Raw genomic sequence first — 16,386 nt, 5'->3', positions numbered from 1 at the left:
AATTTTGTAATTTTAGTAGAGACAGGGTTTCTCCATGTTGGCCAGGCTGGTCTCGAATTCCCAACCTCAGGTGATCCACCTGCCTCAGCCTCCCAAAGTGCTGGGATTACAGGCGTGAGCCACCGTGCCCAGCTCCCTTGGTACTCTTTCTAAAGGCTACATGTTTCCTTCATAACATTACTCAAAATTTACAACGTATATTTACATATAAGATTATTTGTTTAATGTCAATTTCCTCTAGCAAGCTGCATATTCCATAAGAGTAGGAACCATGTCTCTTTGTAAAAACATAAACTCAAATCCAAGCATACCTGACCTGTGTTAAATAAAGAATTGTGAAATGAATTAACTAATGAAATCTAACCTCTAGGACAAAATAGCTCCAGTATATAGTTTGCAAGTACACATACATTTTTGTACTTTTTACATTCCTAAATGTAGCCCAACTTTCTCTTGTGAATAAATGAAACATTAGAACCAACTAATACTTAGAGTCCTAATGTGCTTACAGTCCTAATGTTCTCGATACTGCAGCAGATACTTCTACTCACTTGAAACATTCTTCTTAACCTTTAGTAGCAGATAAAGACCCAAGACATTTCATAGTAATTCTAAAGTAACAAAACAGACACATTAAACACAGTAGTAAAAGCTACACTGGTAATAGTAACTACTAAAAAGTTACAAAGTCTACCATTTAAAGGCTGCTGGGTAATGTCTGTGGTCTAGACATTGTTTGAGTCCTCATGATGTGACACAGACACTGGTAACCATACCAGGACTACACCGATGAGTAAGTCTGTGCTCTTCCCTGCAAGAGCTCATGCTCTAATAAGTAATCTCCAGGATGTTTTACTGCTTATAACTCTTGCCTACATTTGTTATCTGAATATGTGTAAATAACGTATTTGCCTCTTTTACGGTCATCTGAAATTATACTATCTCAAGTTGAAAACACTCCTAATAAATGTGTTTGGTTCATGATTAGCACATAGGCTAATCCCGCTGAAGACTACAGAAGTGGCAAATTTTCCCTTTTCACAAATGGTTCAGTGAAGCCAATTCTGGATCAAATAGCCAAGACTGCAATAAACAAACAAACCCAATCTATACCCTCCAGGTTTTTCCCCAAAACCACTCAGGACAGCAACAACTCTGTGACTAACCATCCCCTAGAAAGGAACAGAACAAGAGGCAAAAAGCACTGACTCTCTCCTGTGGCCAAGGGCAGCTCTCGTTCAGGCACCACCGAACAGAATATGGAAACCAACCCATTTCAGCATGTCCTGTCTTTGGGCTGTCATGAGAATATAGGCTTTAGAGAGAGCCAATCAATTAAAGTGGATTGTGTTAGGACAAAGAAGGCCAGTATTATCCTGGCAGAGGCACATGGAGTAATCTAAGTCAGGGGAAAAATATCCTGTGAAGTGAGTTGGCAAATGATAGAGAATGGACAAGAAACCCAATAGGTCTTTCTACACTTCCAATCCCTAAGAAATGAATGCAATGAGCACAGAAAAACTTAAAATATTTAAACACACAGACATATGCTACCAGTAATATGGACATGAAAATATCCTGAAACCATTTATAAATACTATATATTTATATCAGAGATAATGATATACTTCCAATTTTCTTCTTCAAATATTCTTTTCATGGTAATACATAGCACAGTAATTGCCAAGGGTTCATGGCTTCTCTGTAATATTTTTTTTCCCTGTATAGAATCCTCAACCTTATTTTCAAGTGATATGGAAATAAAACTATTTTAAGCTGATTAATTATTTTATAAACAGAGTCAAGGCAGAACTGATGAATCTATATTTCAGCATATTTATAGATCATTAATTTCTAGCCATTTGTTTTCTGAATTTTTTAAAAGAAAGAAAGAAAAGTTGGCCACCAGATACTACACTCAGTTTGTGTTTTTCCTTAACATGCGCCTTATCAGCTCTGCTACAGCTGAAGTGATTCCAAATTGCTTTATGACACACTTGGATTTTCTCTCGCTAATAATTCCTCCTTCCTGCCCATGACTGGCAGGCTTCTTCCACACTGCAGTAATGTGGGACAGCTAATTATCTGCCAATCCACCTTGCTATTCCATACTTGGCGACTTTTATCTGCACAGGACAGCTGCACTCTCTGCGTTTGAAGTAAAATGTCAGTCTCTGCTAATGCAACAAGACTTACATCACTAATGATGTCTCCACACTTTGAAGAAACAACTCAAAGCCTAATTAAACATTCAGATTCATTTTCACTGGCTTGCTGATTTTCACTGTCCTTCCACCAGGGCCTTGAATAGCTTTAAAAATACTCCATGCAAAAATAAAATAAAATAAAAATCCAAGGGGAAGCAAGAAAAAAAAAGTGCCGCCGTCTTGGGCTTTGAATGCATCTTTATAACATAACTGTTATGGTTGGAAGTGAACCAACACATTATCATGTACAAGATAAGAATTTACTCCCCTGGCTTCCAACTCTACAATTACAATAAAGCATACTATTTCCAGAGAAATATGGACTATAACCTACTTTTTATACTCCCCACTCTAGTATTTGTATTGAAACTTTTCAAACTGCAATTAACTCAGAAATCACTTGACCGTGTAAATCTGAAGCACAGAAAAGCTACCTTTGAACTCAGAAAAAAAAGAGGGTAAGGCAAAGAAACATTTAAATGACATTTAGTTTGTTTCATCCTTAAATTAAATAAACGAATCCTCCAAAGTAGTAATCCTATTGTAATTTTCACCAAAAAAAAGAGAGAAAGAAACAACTTCATATCCCTAATGACTAGGGATCTAGTCACATCACCTCCAAATACAAGGAACTTACTTAGGCACATAGTTCCCAAAAGCGGCTAGTTCCCAACTCAAACATTGAGAAGCCACTGCCAGGCACATTGAAATAGAGGGAAGAACCTATTTAAGAAGTAGGCATGCAGACCGGGCACGGTGGCTCATGCCTGTAATCCCAGCACTTTGGGAAGCCAAGACAGGTGGATCACAAGGTCAGTAGGTCATTAAATCCAATTTCAAAATAGAACTTTACCTGAAAATTATGAGTGGAATTTTCTTCTGTGGCTTTTACATAAACAAACACAAAGTTATTCCTCCTCTAAAGGGTTTTCTTTTGTTCCTTTTTTTTTTTTGAGACGGAGTCTTGCTCTGTTGCCAGGCTGGAGTGCAGTGGTGCCACCTCAGCTCACTGCAACCTCCGCCTCCCAGTTCAAGTGACTCCCCTGCCTCAGCCTCCTGAGTAGCTGGGACTACAGGCACGCACCACCGTGCCTAGCTAATTTTTTGTATTTCAGTAGAGATGGGGTTTCACCATGTTGGCCAGGATGGTCTCAATCTCCTGACCTCATGATCCACCAGTCTTGGCCTCCCGAAGTGTTGGGATTACAGGTGTGAGCCACCATGCCTGGTCCAAACTTTCTTTTCAAAAGAAGAATGTATACTACTATGTCAACTTTCCTTCTCCATTCTAAGAGAAAAATGGGGTTCCTACAGTATAATATAATGAAAAGGGTCAAAAAAATGAGTCTAAGACCAAAACATGAGCTCTAAATATATCACTTACTACTGGTATGATCTCCAGAGAGCCACTTCCTTGGTGGGCCTCAGTATCTGTAAAATAAACATTTGTAAAACAAGCAGGACAGATTTGACTATCTCTCTGGTCCATCCCAGTTCTCATAGCAGCCAATGATCTATAGATCTGAGAGGTCAGGGAGAAATGGCACGTCGAGGCAGGCCTTCTAAGCCTGGATTTGTACAACTCCTCAGGAGGGCCCACAGTGGGCAGCCAGCCTGTCTTTGGACCAAAAGCAGGGAGTTCACCTACAGGCTCAAACTGGACTTAGGGAGGCAGAACCCAGAAATGTAGCAGGCCTTGGCAACCGGTGACTGCTAAACAGTGTCTGAGTCTGAAATCACTTTACCTGCATTTTCTAGGTTCTAAGCTTTCTTCAGATTTTTGTTTCTTCTCCTCAGAGCATATCACCTCCAAATACAAGGAACTTAGGCACACACAGCAGCTAGTTCCCAACTCAAACATTGAGAAGCCACTGCCAGTTACATTGAAATAGAGGGACGAACCTATTTAAGAAGTAGGTATGCAGGCCTGGCACAGTGGCTCATGCCCGTAATCCCAGCACTCTGGGAGGCTAAGGCAGGTGGATCACAAGGTCAGGAGATTGAGATCAGCCTGGCCAAGATGGTAAAAGCCCATCTCTACTAAAAATACAAAAATTAGCCAGGCGTGGTGCTAGGTGCCACTGAATCCCAGCTGCTCGGGGGGCTGAGGCAGGAAAATCACTTGAACCCAGGAGGCAAAGGTTGCAGCGAGCCAAGATCATGCCACTGTACTCTAGTCTGGGAGACAGAGCAAGACTGCGTCTCAAAAAAAAAAGTAGACATGCAAAGAGAGAAAAACGGCATACTGGCCACATGCTTTAAGCCCTAATCCAGTCCTGCCCAAAGATCTACCCCAGACAGTTCAATTGCATAGGGCAGTAGCTTCCTTTCTTGCCAGTGTGACTTAAGCATTCTGCTGCCTACCATGTAACAAGTCTTGTGACATCAAGGATCCAAGAAATACTCCCCAGCTTGACCTGTGCTTACTTCTCCCACCTCTATTTATGCCCTTTCTTCCCTCTATCTCTCTAAACTCCAAAACCATAATGCCATTTTTCCACTCATCAAAGGTGCTATGATTTTCCTCAAAAAAGGAGCCTTCTGGGAAGTCCACTCTTTGACTAGCAACTCCTGCCTGCCAGAATCCCTCTGTGCCCATAAATAGGGTAACATCCCTGACACTTTCTCCAAGCATCCCGAACCTCCTCTCCTAACATTCACTATATCAGAAAGTAACTGATGGGTACCTCAAACCTAACATAGTGCGTGGCACCAAGTAAACATTCATCTGTGTTGAAGTCATTATGATGACTAGGAGCTCATCTCTCAAACAATTCATTTTAGAACTCTTCTATCAGAAAATTCTCCTTTGTATCACAAAGAAATTGGCTTCCCCATAACCTGCACACAAGCACTGTGCTTTCTGGAACACACTGAATAATTCTAACCCAGATGCTGCAAACTGGTGGCCTCTGGCCCTATCCAGCCTGCAGACATGTTTGGTTTGGCCCACATAGTGTTTGTTGTTTTTTTTTTAAACTAATTAGTTGCCAAAATTTTCAGAATAAAGATGTTTTATTGAAAAAACAGATACCCAGCTTCCCCTAAGAAATAAAGTCATGTGACAACATTGGACCCACATGGCTACTAGGCAACAGAGTGGCTGAATGGTCCTGTCCTCCTTCAGCCTTGGCACATGCCCTCCAGCTTGCAACATCCAACACCATTCCCTGCTTACCTATACCTGGTGCACCTTATTCATTTTGTCTAACTGACCCCTAGGAAACATGAATTAGATGTAACAACCCCCCAACTCATAGGTTGTTCTCTAGATCCCATATTTTAGCATTTCTTTCTATATTGTCTTGAGCTATCCACGTTGGTTTAGCCTCTCTGGATAAGACAGAGCTCTGGGGTTTCAGGGGGAGGCACTGAATGTCCTATATTACTCTCAGTCTCCCCACAATAAGACACCCAGTGAATATTTGCTGACAGACTGATCAGAAGACGTTGTGTATTAGTCTAGCTCTTCCTCATCAATCCTCCCCTCTTCTCTCCCACTTACAGCTTATCTTACTTAGTCCTTTTCTGACTCTTATCTCTTCTGCAAGGGCAAGAGAACAGGGATAATCAGTAGATATGGTTCATGTTGCAGCAGTCCGATGTGGGTGCCTAGACTATATGCCAGCCTTTAAGAAAACAAGAACCCTCCCAGCCTTGTAGGGAAAGGCAGGCATGAAATCGAGGGCCAGACAGCACAAGTAGGGACAGACCCAGAGGAGCTTCCCCAAAGAAGCTCAACATTACATCTAGCAGGTTGGAGAATTTGCTGGCCAAAGGTATTAGCTAGATGGCAGAGGTCTAGGAGACTTGGCAAGGGTTTTATTCAGGCACATCATCATTGTTAAAAAATGTAGCCTAAACAACCTCCAAAATATTTATATTTATTTGTCAATTGTAAATTTTATATGCTAGTGTACCAATATATTATATATATATATATATTAAAACCTTAAAAACATAGAAATTAAATAAGGATACAATAAAAATGTCATGATGAGATTATTTGATGCCTGGAATTTGCTTCAAAATAATCTGGGGGGAAGAGCATGTGAAGGCAGAGGTAGAGATGAAACCAGTCCGACCATCGGTTAGTAACTGTCTAAGCTGGGTGAGAGGTATGTGGATATTCATATGCTATTTCATTTACCTTTGTATGTTTTTAAATCTTTGTAGTTTAAAAGTGAAGAAAATGCCAGGTCTAGCATTTTCTTCAGAAAGCCCCAAGCATGGTTTTGTACCACATCCAAAGGTATGGTTCACAGAAACATACCTTGAAAACCTGGGGACAGAGGATTGACCATATTGAAATCTGCAGGTCTACAAATTAGATTTCAGTTTCATTCAGGCTCAGGAGCTACATGTTTATTACCTTCCAGGTTCTGTGCCCTGGCACTAAATGGACTGCTCTCATAGGTTGTCTTGTTGTTGCTGTTACTATTTTGAGATGGAGTTTCGCCCTTGTTGCCCAGGATGGAGTGCAGCGGCGTAATCTCGGCTCACCACAACCTCTGCCTCCCGAGTTCAAGTGATTCTCCTGCCTCAGCCTCTGAGTAGCTGGGATTACAGGCATGCACCACAATGCCCAGCTAATTTTGTATGTTTAGTAGAGATGGGGTTTCTCCATGTTATCAGGCTGGTCTCTAACTCCTGACCTCAGGTGATCCATCCTCCTTGGCCTCCCAAAGTGCTGGGATTACAGGCATAAGCCACCACGCCCGGCCTGCTCTCATATTTATATTTCTGTTTATTAACTGTTCCTACCTTAGGCCCTGAGCTAGAGACTTGGTTATCCTTTCAAATATATTTCCCCCCATTAGCTACATGAAATACAAAGACACTGAAGTTCAGAGTGATTTCATAACATGCCAGAAGTTACACAGTTAATAACTGGCTGAGTCAAAATTCTTGTCCCTGTTGTTGTCCCTTCATATTTTAAATCTCAATAAATTCTTACTCCAAAGTCCAAGCAGATCCAAAATAAATCCCACTCCCCCTAATACCAAAATTCCAGTTCTGCAAGGTTCCTGCCTGCTCATCCACTTAAGCTCAAGGAAGGAACTCCTCAAGCAGCAACCAGAAATAGCAGCAACAAGTTACAAAGTGTAAAACCATCTCCTCTCCCTCCCCCAAGTCCTTCCAGACTCAAGTACTATTGGCAGGAAACACACAATAAGCACAAGGAATAAGGCCAGCTAAGATAGGCATTAGTGAAAAGGAAGTTGAGGAAGTGCTACGAACAACAGAGAGAGTTTATCAGAAGTCATTTAACATGCTTTTTCTTGGGTTCATTCCTAACAAGTTCAACTCACAGTCATCCATCTGTCAGTGGTCAGTTTTCTTCTACTCCAAATATCCATTTTCAAAAGAAGGCACAGCAGTTTTTCCACTAAGGTTTATATAGTACCCAAGGCATAGAATCAAACCAAATTATTTGCAAATACAGGTGATTTTTCCTTTAAAACCATTCTATATTACACATTCAAATCATTCTAAAGCAGCCCTGTCCTGATATGATGCATGTGATTTAGAGGAAATTACACATCTTACCAAACATGACTGCAAATGAGCTTGCAGTTATAATAGAGCCACCAAGATATTTATGTCCAATAATCACAGAAGCTCTAGGATAATGGCCAAAGAAATGAGACATGAGAGCACAGGAGTCAGAGTCCTGTTCAGGTGTTCACGATACACCAACTACCTTGTCCAGTGCCACCAAAGGAATCAGAAACATCTGATGAACTAATGATTTGGCTATGCTTCATGTTTGAAGCTGCGCTGCTGCTGCTGCTGCTTTCAGGACTGGCCTCTGTATGTGGACATTTCACTGAAAAGGACGATGGAGAAGAAGTTAACTTCCTTGACTTCACCAGAGGAGCTTGGGCAAGGATCCTCTACGCTCCCATAATATCTTATTTCTCTCTCTGCCACTGCACTAACGCCTCTATGCCTCTCGCTAAGCACCTGTATCATAATGTCTGTTTTTGTGTCTATTTCCATCATTAGTTGAGAGAGTAAAGGCATGGGCCAGGCTTTAGTCACCTTTGATTGCCAGTTTAATCTAACCCAAGACCCTTCATAGAGCAGAAGCTCCCCAAAAGTTTGTTGGAAATATGGGAAAATGAATAATGCAGGACAGACAGGGTGGCTAACACCTGTAATTCTATAACTTTGGGAAGCCAAGGATCACATGAGGCCAGAAGTTCAAGACTAGGTCAACAGTAAGACTTCATCTTTACAAAAAATAACAAAATTAGCAGGGTGTAGAGGTATGTATGTGTAGTCTCAGCTACTCAAGAGGACTGCTTGAGCCCAGGAGTTTGAGGTTACAGTGAACTATGATCACATCACTGTACAGCCTGGGAGTACAGTGATCATCTTAAGAGCAAAGACCCTGTCTCTTAAAAAAGAAAAAAATAATTGGAATAATGAATTAGTGCATTGCTGTTTTACTGCATACAAAGAAGGCTTGCTCTTTACTGCCAGCTGTAGTCTCGATTTAGGACAATGCTTTATATCTTTGATACTTCTGCCCTAGCTGAGTCCTTCAGCTCTGGAAGATACTTTGTTCTAGCTGCTGCATTTTCTTCAATTGGAGTTGAAGCTCCAGTTCTTGCTTCTGCTTTCTCTTCTGCCCGGACTGGAAGAAACCCTGCTCCTCCCTCCCTCCCAGGCCCCATCCAGCAGCTGTCTGACCAACCTGCTGATCTGTCTGCCAAGTTCATGGTGAGTGTGCCCAGCTCAGCAGAGTTGTGTTTGAGCTAACATCAAGGCAGGCACACTGGCCATGTGCCAGGCCCTTGCTGTTAGGAAGCCTGTATTGTCATATAATGTTAAATGGGCCTTATAAGTGCCTGGTGAAATGGCTCCCAGAGCCAGATATGCCTTCTAACAAGCAGGCATTGTTACTTAACTGGTTTACCTGTGCAATCTTATCTCCTCCTCTAGAACGTAAACTCCTTCAGGAGCTATGCTGGAAAACAGCCTTGTAAAATCCCCTGAATACCCAGTATAGAGCTCCATGCTCAGTAACCTTTCAATAATTATTTCTCCATTTGAGAACAACCACATCCATCAACATTTCTCAGCCCAGCTTAACATTAACAGGTGCCCTTACACGCACTATTTCCTTTAAGTCCACAGAGTAAATCTCAAGGCAGAACCACCATCCTCAATTTTACAGATAAAATCACCCAACTTGCAAGTGGCAGAGCTGGAATCCAGGTCTCTACCTACCCAACACGGGGCTCTGGCTCTTTCCACTCCACGATGCTGCTTGATAAAAACTTGTTGCATGAATAAACAGGCAAAAACAAGTCTCCCTAGACATGGCCATGTACTGCTCCCAGACTCAACAACACCATGGCTCCTCTGCACCAGACCTATGGGGAGATGTTGATTAGGTTTTTGACTTCTATCCGTGATGAATCATGTCTGCTGCCAAGGAAACAGTATTCAGTGACAGCTTTCCCAGAGCACTGGCAAAATTGGTTGGCACAACTTATTGAAAGTTTTTTTCTTTTTTTAATTTTGTGCATTATTAAAGAGGAACAACAAAAATCATGAGTAGGCAGCCCCCATTGGAGACTTTTCCAAGAAAATCTTCAAGACAGACGCTTTTCAAACTGTCTTCTCTAACAGCAAGTACAAAAACTACATCATGGGAAACTACAGAGCTGAAAGAAGGCTAGCTTTCAGTTTTTGTAAAATTACTCCCTTGCCACTCAAAATGCTGCAAAACAACAGGCCTGGTTTGAGGGCTACTTTGTAATTTCTCAAATTCAAATTGTCTTTGGAGAAATTCAGCAGAAGCATATACAAGTCTGAACATTGACTTTTTACCTATAAAGAGATCTATAGAAGGTTTCTCATAAAGTGAGATGCTTCCTGAAAGGCCTATACTATGCTCAAAATACCAAGGTCAAATGAAAGGAGTCAATCCCTTAAGCAAGGGAAGACATTCTTTTCCAAAGAGACACAACGGTCCCCCTCTCCACCCGCACCCCGGCCATCTTTGTAGGAAGTCCCACCTTAAAGCCTATATATGAGGCTTACCTCTGAAAAACAGATTAGCTCCACAGCTATAAAATCCAACACGCCACAGGGAGGGCTATATAACCTACACTTTAGGTAACTAAACCCACATAATTTCAAACCCACTGAACAAATCCCAAAGGTTTATGGATGAGAATGTGGGGCTCAAAATCTTTGTTCTAAGGCCAGAAATCTAACCAGCATTGATTTTTTTTAACCAGTCTAGCTAAATTAAAAAGATACATTTTCTGCAATTTTCCCAGATAGAAAGAAGTGGCAGATCAATGTACAGCTCAAGAAGTGGAATTTAAATACAGTATGTGTGCCTCCTTTCAAAAAAGGAGAGAAGCCACTTCACATTTTGCCAGACAAAACCCTGTCCACAGGAGGTCCGTTTCCACAATGAGGTTGCAAAGGTGTTAGAAAGAGGCCAGTTGGGAGGAGATAAAGGGCCATTTGGGCATAAACCCCCCACAGATCAGACATTTTTTTCAGAAGTGTCTCTTTTTCAACAGGGAAGTCTTTTAAAACTACATTTGCTTAGGATCCCTACCTGAATGACAATGTGTTGGGATCCAATTTCACCTTTTGTCAAGGACTGGGTGAGAAACATTAAACGGCTGTCAGCATCTTGGAAAAAGCAAGTCCTTAGCTTACACAGAAAAAGCGAGGGTGGGATAGGGTAGGGGGATCCTAAGATTTCTTGTCCAGCCCTAGTGATGGAGTGAAGGTAGCAAATGCCTACAAATCCTACAAGCAGAGTCCACAAGTCCAATATATTCAGTTTCTTTTATTTAAAGAGCTGCCTCGATGCGAAAATACAATTCTGTTTGTGCTCTGAATGGAAACATTCACCACTACTTTTTAATTCTAGTTTTTTAGCTTTTCTAAATGTCACTTCACTCCTAGGAATTCAGCAATAATCAGAAATCCGAAAACGTACATGGAAAAAATTACAACTGAATCTGAACCCGAAAGAGTGGCACAGCTGATGAATCTTAAAAGTTTGTCTATTATTATGCAAATCAAGAAAACCCAACTTCCTTGCACTTCAGGGCCGGATGTCTGCAAATAAATGCAAAATTACCTCTCAAAACCTATCCACTCCTCAATCTCATGTCACCCTGAAAAAAAAAAAAATCTCAATGGTCTTAAAAGGTCTGTGGAACTTGCCTTAGGAAAACTGTAACCTCTTGGGAGGAGACTGGTGTGGGGAAGTGGGAAGAAGAAGGAAAAAGAAAAGAAGGAGAACAAGAAAGTGGATGAAGAGGAAGAAGACGGAAGAAAGAGAAGGTGAAGAGAAGAGGAGGAGGAGGAGGAAGCAGAGGAGGAATAACAAGAAGAAAGGAAGTAAGAAACCTAAATCCCAAAAGCGACTCAAAACACCTCTCCCGGTGGGAGGTGGAAGAAGTGGTCACAGTAGGATGGAAATCAGAAACCTATTCCAAGAACGCATTCTTGGAAACTTCAATCTTTAGAAGACCACATTCATCACCATGATTGTTAGAATGTATAAAAGAATGGTGTTTATTTACCTAAAAATGTTATAGCAAAGGTTTCAGGCTGGGAATGTCATCTCAACCTCTCCTAATCTAGTGGACTTTTACAGCCAACTGGATTAAAATAACAGCGGGACAGAATCTCCAGATGGTTGTGTTCGGCAATTTTTACTACTGTTGGTCGTAACACCATCAGGATTCCTTACTAGCGGCGGGCAGTTTTCCCGTCAGTCCCCTTTCCTCTCCCGAGGAGTACAGACATGATAACCTAGAGAAATGGGAATCTTACTCACTTTGCTTCTTCTTTCCTCACACCAAAAAGGTACACATGAAACAAAAATCATAGAGCAGACAGCACGCAAACCACAGCAGAAAACGCGGAATGCAACAAAAAGAGTCCAACTGCAGGATTAGAGTCGGGAGTCTACTCGCAAGCTACCAGGCCAGCCCCTCCCCCATGCTCCCGGGCGGGGAAGGGAGCGCAGAGCCCACTCTGAGGGCGGCTCTCCGCCGGGACCTAGGTGTCCCTGGAGCAGCTGCATACGCCGCGGCGCCTTCCCTCCCGGCGTCCATCGGTGCGCCTCAGTCCGGGGGAAGCGAGGGGTAGGGGTGGGGACTTCGGAAAATCGTCCTGGCCAGGCGGGGCTGGCTACCCTGGGATGGGGAAACAAAGAGGGAAGGGGAGTTTGTAGGGGTGGCAGGGTGAAAACAAGCCTACAAGGGAAATATGTGCAAATTAGAGAAGAGGTGCGAGGAAACCAGAGAATCCTGGACGAGATGAAGTAGCCGGTGCTCTGAAGAGACTGGGCTGTGCGGGGTCAAGTGGGTTCAGTACAGAGGGCAGGGGATTCTGCAGAGGAGAAAGGAGGGGTAGACGAGTGCCTGGAAGAAGAGTTGGTGTATTGTCGGGGGTCTGTGCAGAGGACAGCGGGGTCCGACAGGAAGCGGGGCTCCGTGCATGCAAGGAGCCGATGCACACAGTCCAGGGGACTTGTACCACGGAGTGGGATGGGGCTTTGCGCAAAGGAGAAAGGCGGGATGCCTGCCCAGCTCCGCGGCCACTTACCTGCATGGTGACGACCCCCAGCTCCTCGGCTGCCAACCTCCGCATCTGGCTGGCCAGCACTTGTGCCTCGTCCAGGATGGAGAAGTCGGCTTCGGCCCTGGAGCCCAGGAGCCAGCACGCGACCAAGCAGAGAAGCCTGAGGGGCGGCCGCCGCGCCCGAGCTCCGGCGCTGCCAAATAAGCCGGGACCACGGCGAGCCCAGGCGGCCGCCCCAGCCGTCTCCTCTTCCTCCCGCTGGCGGGCCATGCTGCCTCCCCCGACTCCCCGCCGACGGGCTTCGGACGCGGGGAAGCGGGGAGGGGGCCGCGGGAGGTGCGCCTGGGGCCCGCTCGGCGCACCCCGAAAAACTTTCTTCCTCTCCAGCAGGCTCGGCTCCGCGCTGCTGTGGCGGCGGCTCCCAAACTTAGGGGGCGCCCGGCTACAGCGCGGGAGCGCGGGCGGCCACCATCGCGGAGCTCCGCGGCGGGCGGGGGAGAGAAGGCGGCCGCCCGAGCGGTCCCGGGAGCCCGGCGCCCACTCAGCCCCCGCGGCGCAGAGGGCGTCTCGGAGAGCCCGGGCACCCGCAGGCCGGAGTGCGCGGGCCGCGGGGCTGACAGTCGGAGTCGGAGCCCGAGCCGAGCCACGCAGCTCTAGCTTCCTGCGAGTCCCGGCGCAGCAAGCAGGCGGCGGCGAGGGCGGGCGGCGGCCCCCGGGGGAGGAGGAGCGGCGGCCGGGCTGCGAGGCTAGGGCAGTCACCCGAGCGGAGCGCGCAGGGAAAGGGGAGGTTTCACAAACCCACACAACTGAAAGAAAGAAAGAAAGCGGCGGGGAAAGGGAGGCGTCTGGTGCCACCACGCTGCGCTCCGGCTCCGTGCACTTCCCGGCTCGGCCGCCGCGGCGGCTGCGGTGATTTATGGAACCAGTAAGAGAGGCGGGGAAATTTCCCCTGTTGCCCCTCCTCTCTCCCTGGCTCCCGCCTCAGAACCTGCCCCCCGGGACGCTGGGGGCCTGGGACCAGCCTCTCTCTGCTCGGGGACCTGGAGACCGCGGACCTTCTCTTGGCGGGAGACGGGAGACCCGCGCCAGGGGAGCCTGGGTTCCTACCCGGCCCAGGTTCCACCCATCGACAGTCCCTTTAAGTTCCAGGACGCTGGCTGGCTGCCTGGCAGCGGTTGGGGAAGAAGAAGACTGCCATGTGTGGGTCCACTCCCTCTCCTCGATGTTATCCGTCACGATGGCTAGACCGCGTTCCACCCACAGAAGTCTGCTGCAACCAGCCACCGTGTGCCTGGCCCTGGGCTCGGGGGTGTGCACAGTATCCTTTAATCTCCGCGACATGCCATAGGAAGTACGTATCTTTATCCCAATTTTTTTAGGTAACAAAGACAGAGGCTTAGAGAGGTGGAATAAATTGCCGAAGGTCACCCAGGGGATAAGAAACAAATCCAGAATTTAAGCCTATGTCTTACTCCAAGGCTCTTGCTCCTAAACACGACAGAGTTCTCTCTTTGGGAAATGAACCACATGATCCCATCAAAAGCAAGAAAAAAGGAAAAGAACGACTGAACCAGAATCCACCGCGCACACACCTGTTCGCCCAAGCATGGAGAGGCACGGTTAACCTTCCTGTTTGCCCCTGACTCCTGGTTCAGGCTCGCTGAGAAATCACCTGTTGGAAGCACCTAGAACAAGTAAACCGGGTGTGTGTGTGAAGAACCGCCACTCTCCCTTCCAAGCCCTGTGAGGTTGCTGCTTGCAGTTTCCTGGAGAACAGAGCCAACCCTGGAAGGTTAAAGGACTAGGCCAGGGCTACTTAGCAGAGGTGGTAGCACGACTAGAAGCTGTATTTGGTCTCTTTTCATTTTACAGCAAAACCTTCTGTTTACGTCTTTGACTGTATTGTATTAAAAACTCATCTTGTTAACTCTCCCTGGCCCTACCTCATTGTGATCACTTCTCTATTCTCAATTCCCCAATCAGTTTTGTCCTTGCAATATTATGTTGTCATTTTGTAACTTTTTTTTTTTTTTGAGACGGAATCTGACTCTGTCACTCAGGCTGAAGTGCAGTGGAGCCATCTCGGCTCACTGCAACCTCTGCCTCTCCCCAGTTGAAGAGATTCTACTGCCTCAGCCACCTGAGTAGCTGCGATTACAGGTATGCGTCACCATGCTCTGCTAATTTTTATATTTTTTGTAGAGACAGGGTTTCACCAGGTTGGCCAGGCTGGTCTTGAACTCCTGACCTCAGGTGATCCACCTGCCTCAGCCTCGCAAAATGCTGGGATTACAGGAGTGAACCACCGAGCCTGGCCTGTGATGTTTGTTTTACATATTGAGGCAAACATGCTGAGCATGGAGACTAATCCCTTCACCTCCACATCATCCACACAAGCATATAATAGTACTGGAGATGATTCTTGAGTTAATAATAGGATAAAAACCTACCTGTGTGTCTTCTATTCCTTGAGATGAGCTGACATTTGTTAGAAAGATGATCCTTTCTCCTGTTTTTTTTTAAATTGTCATATCTTTGACATGATACTCAGCAAGACAATACATTAGTCCATGTGATAAGTTGAAGAGTAAAGAACAAAACTAATGACAGCTAGCATTATTAATTTTTTTGTATTAGATTCTCCAAGGTTACCATCACCAAGGTGTCACACATCTCTAAACTCCCTTCTGAAATGCCTTCACAATAGGCATTTATTGCCCATCTTTTACATGTTGGTATTTCTTGAGGTCCTATTTCTTGGGATTCTAATACAGTGTCACCGTTTTTTCACTCTAAGTTTCTTTTTAAGGACTCTCAACCACACCTTTGCTTTCAGTTATTACCAAAACACTAGAGTTTGGCATACTTCTAAATAAAGCTCAATCTGGATCTCCATTTTTCTAGCTATTTCCTGGCTTCTCTACTAGATATACCTGAATGAAAACTCATTACTGCTTTCTCCCGTGTTCCATCTAAATCCATATCTGACTGCAAATCTAGATGGATGTCACCAGCTCTGCAAGCTAGGTACCTCCTCTCCATACACCCCAGCTCCCGACATAACTCCTATATCCATCCCCTGCTCTCCATCTGCAGCCCATGGCTTGACGTCAGTTCCTTATCGCAGCTTGCCTGTATTATCACCAGTCTCCTCATGGTTCTCCATACAGTCTCTTTGTTCCCCCTCATTCTGTTCTCCACATAAAAGTCAAAATCAACTTTCTAAAAGTCAGATCTCAACTCGTCATTCACTAATCTAAGCATTTCTGATGCCCATCACAGAGAAGTAAGCTTAACAAAGAAGGTCCTTTGTGGTCTGACCTTTTGGCTCTTCTGGCTTTATTGTAGCCATTGTGCCCTTCAGTTGCCTCCCCACCCCCAAAAAACACCTTTCTGGAAGCCTCAAAAGCCTCCTCCTCTCCACTTTTTAGGTCCCCTATTCAGCTGAGATGTCATTTCTATGACACCTACCCCCACAGAGTTTACTGCTCTCCTTTGGTGCTCCAAATCTCTTGATTCTTCTCTCGGCACTTAATGTCCCCCCAGAACTTAACAAGCAGCATTGTGATTGTCCACTTGAAAGCCTTGATTTCTCCACCCT

The 16,386-nt window shown here is 44.9% G+C and overlaps 1 protein-coding gene across 5 annotated transcripts in view; it reads right to left on the bottom strand.

The window, feature by feature from the left end:
- CACHD1 (cache domain containing 1) overlaps positions 1–13,675 on the bottom strand; it is a 223,561-nt gene extending 209,886 nt beyond the window's left edge. For 2 of the 5 annotated variants that reach the window (XM_009001398.5, XM_078332128.1), the window contains exon 1: positions 12,810–13,675. In XM_009001398.5, coding sequence (XP_008999646.2) covers positions 12,810–13,055 — 246 coding nt within the window. In that variant the 5' untranslated portion in view covers positions 13,056–13,675. Of the gene's footprint in view, positions 1–9,446; positions 9,597–12,036; positions 12,342–12,809 lie in introns of those variants that run through there. The other 3 variants (XM_078332127.1, XM_078332129.1, XM_035251734.3) reach the window with 2 other exon arrangements.
- Between the last annotated feature and the right edge of the window lie 2,711 nt (positions 13,676–16,386).

Source organism: Callithrix jacchus, chromosome 7 (genome assembly GCF_049354715.1).
Source record: "Callithrix jacchus isolate 240 chromosome 7, calJac240_pri, whole genome shotgun sequence".
Taxonomy (NCBI): domain Eukaryota; kingdom Metazoa; phylum Chordata; class Mammalia; order Primates; family Cebidae; genus Callithrix; species Callithrix jacchus.
Note: the sequence above shows the minus strand (reverse complement) of the source record. Positions and strands in the feature narration are given on the sequence as shown.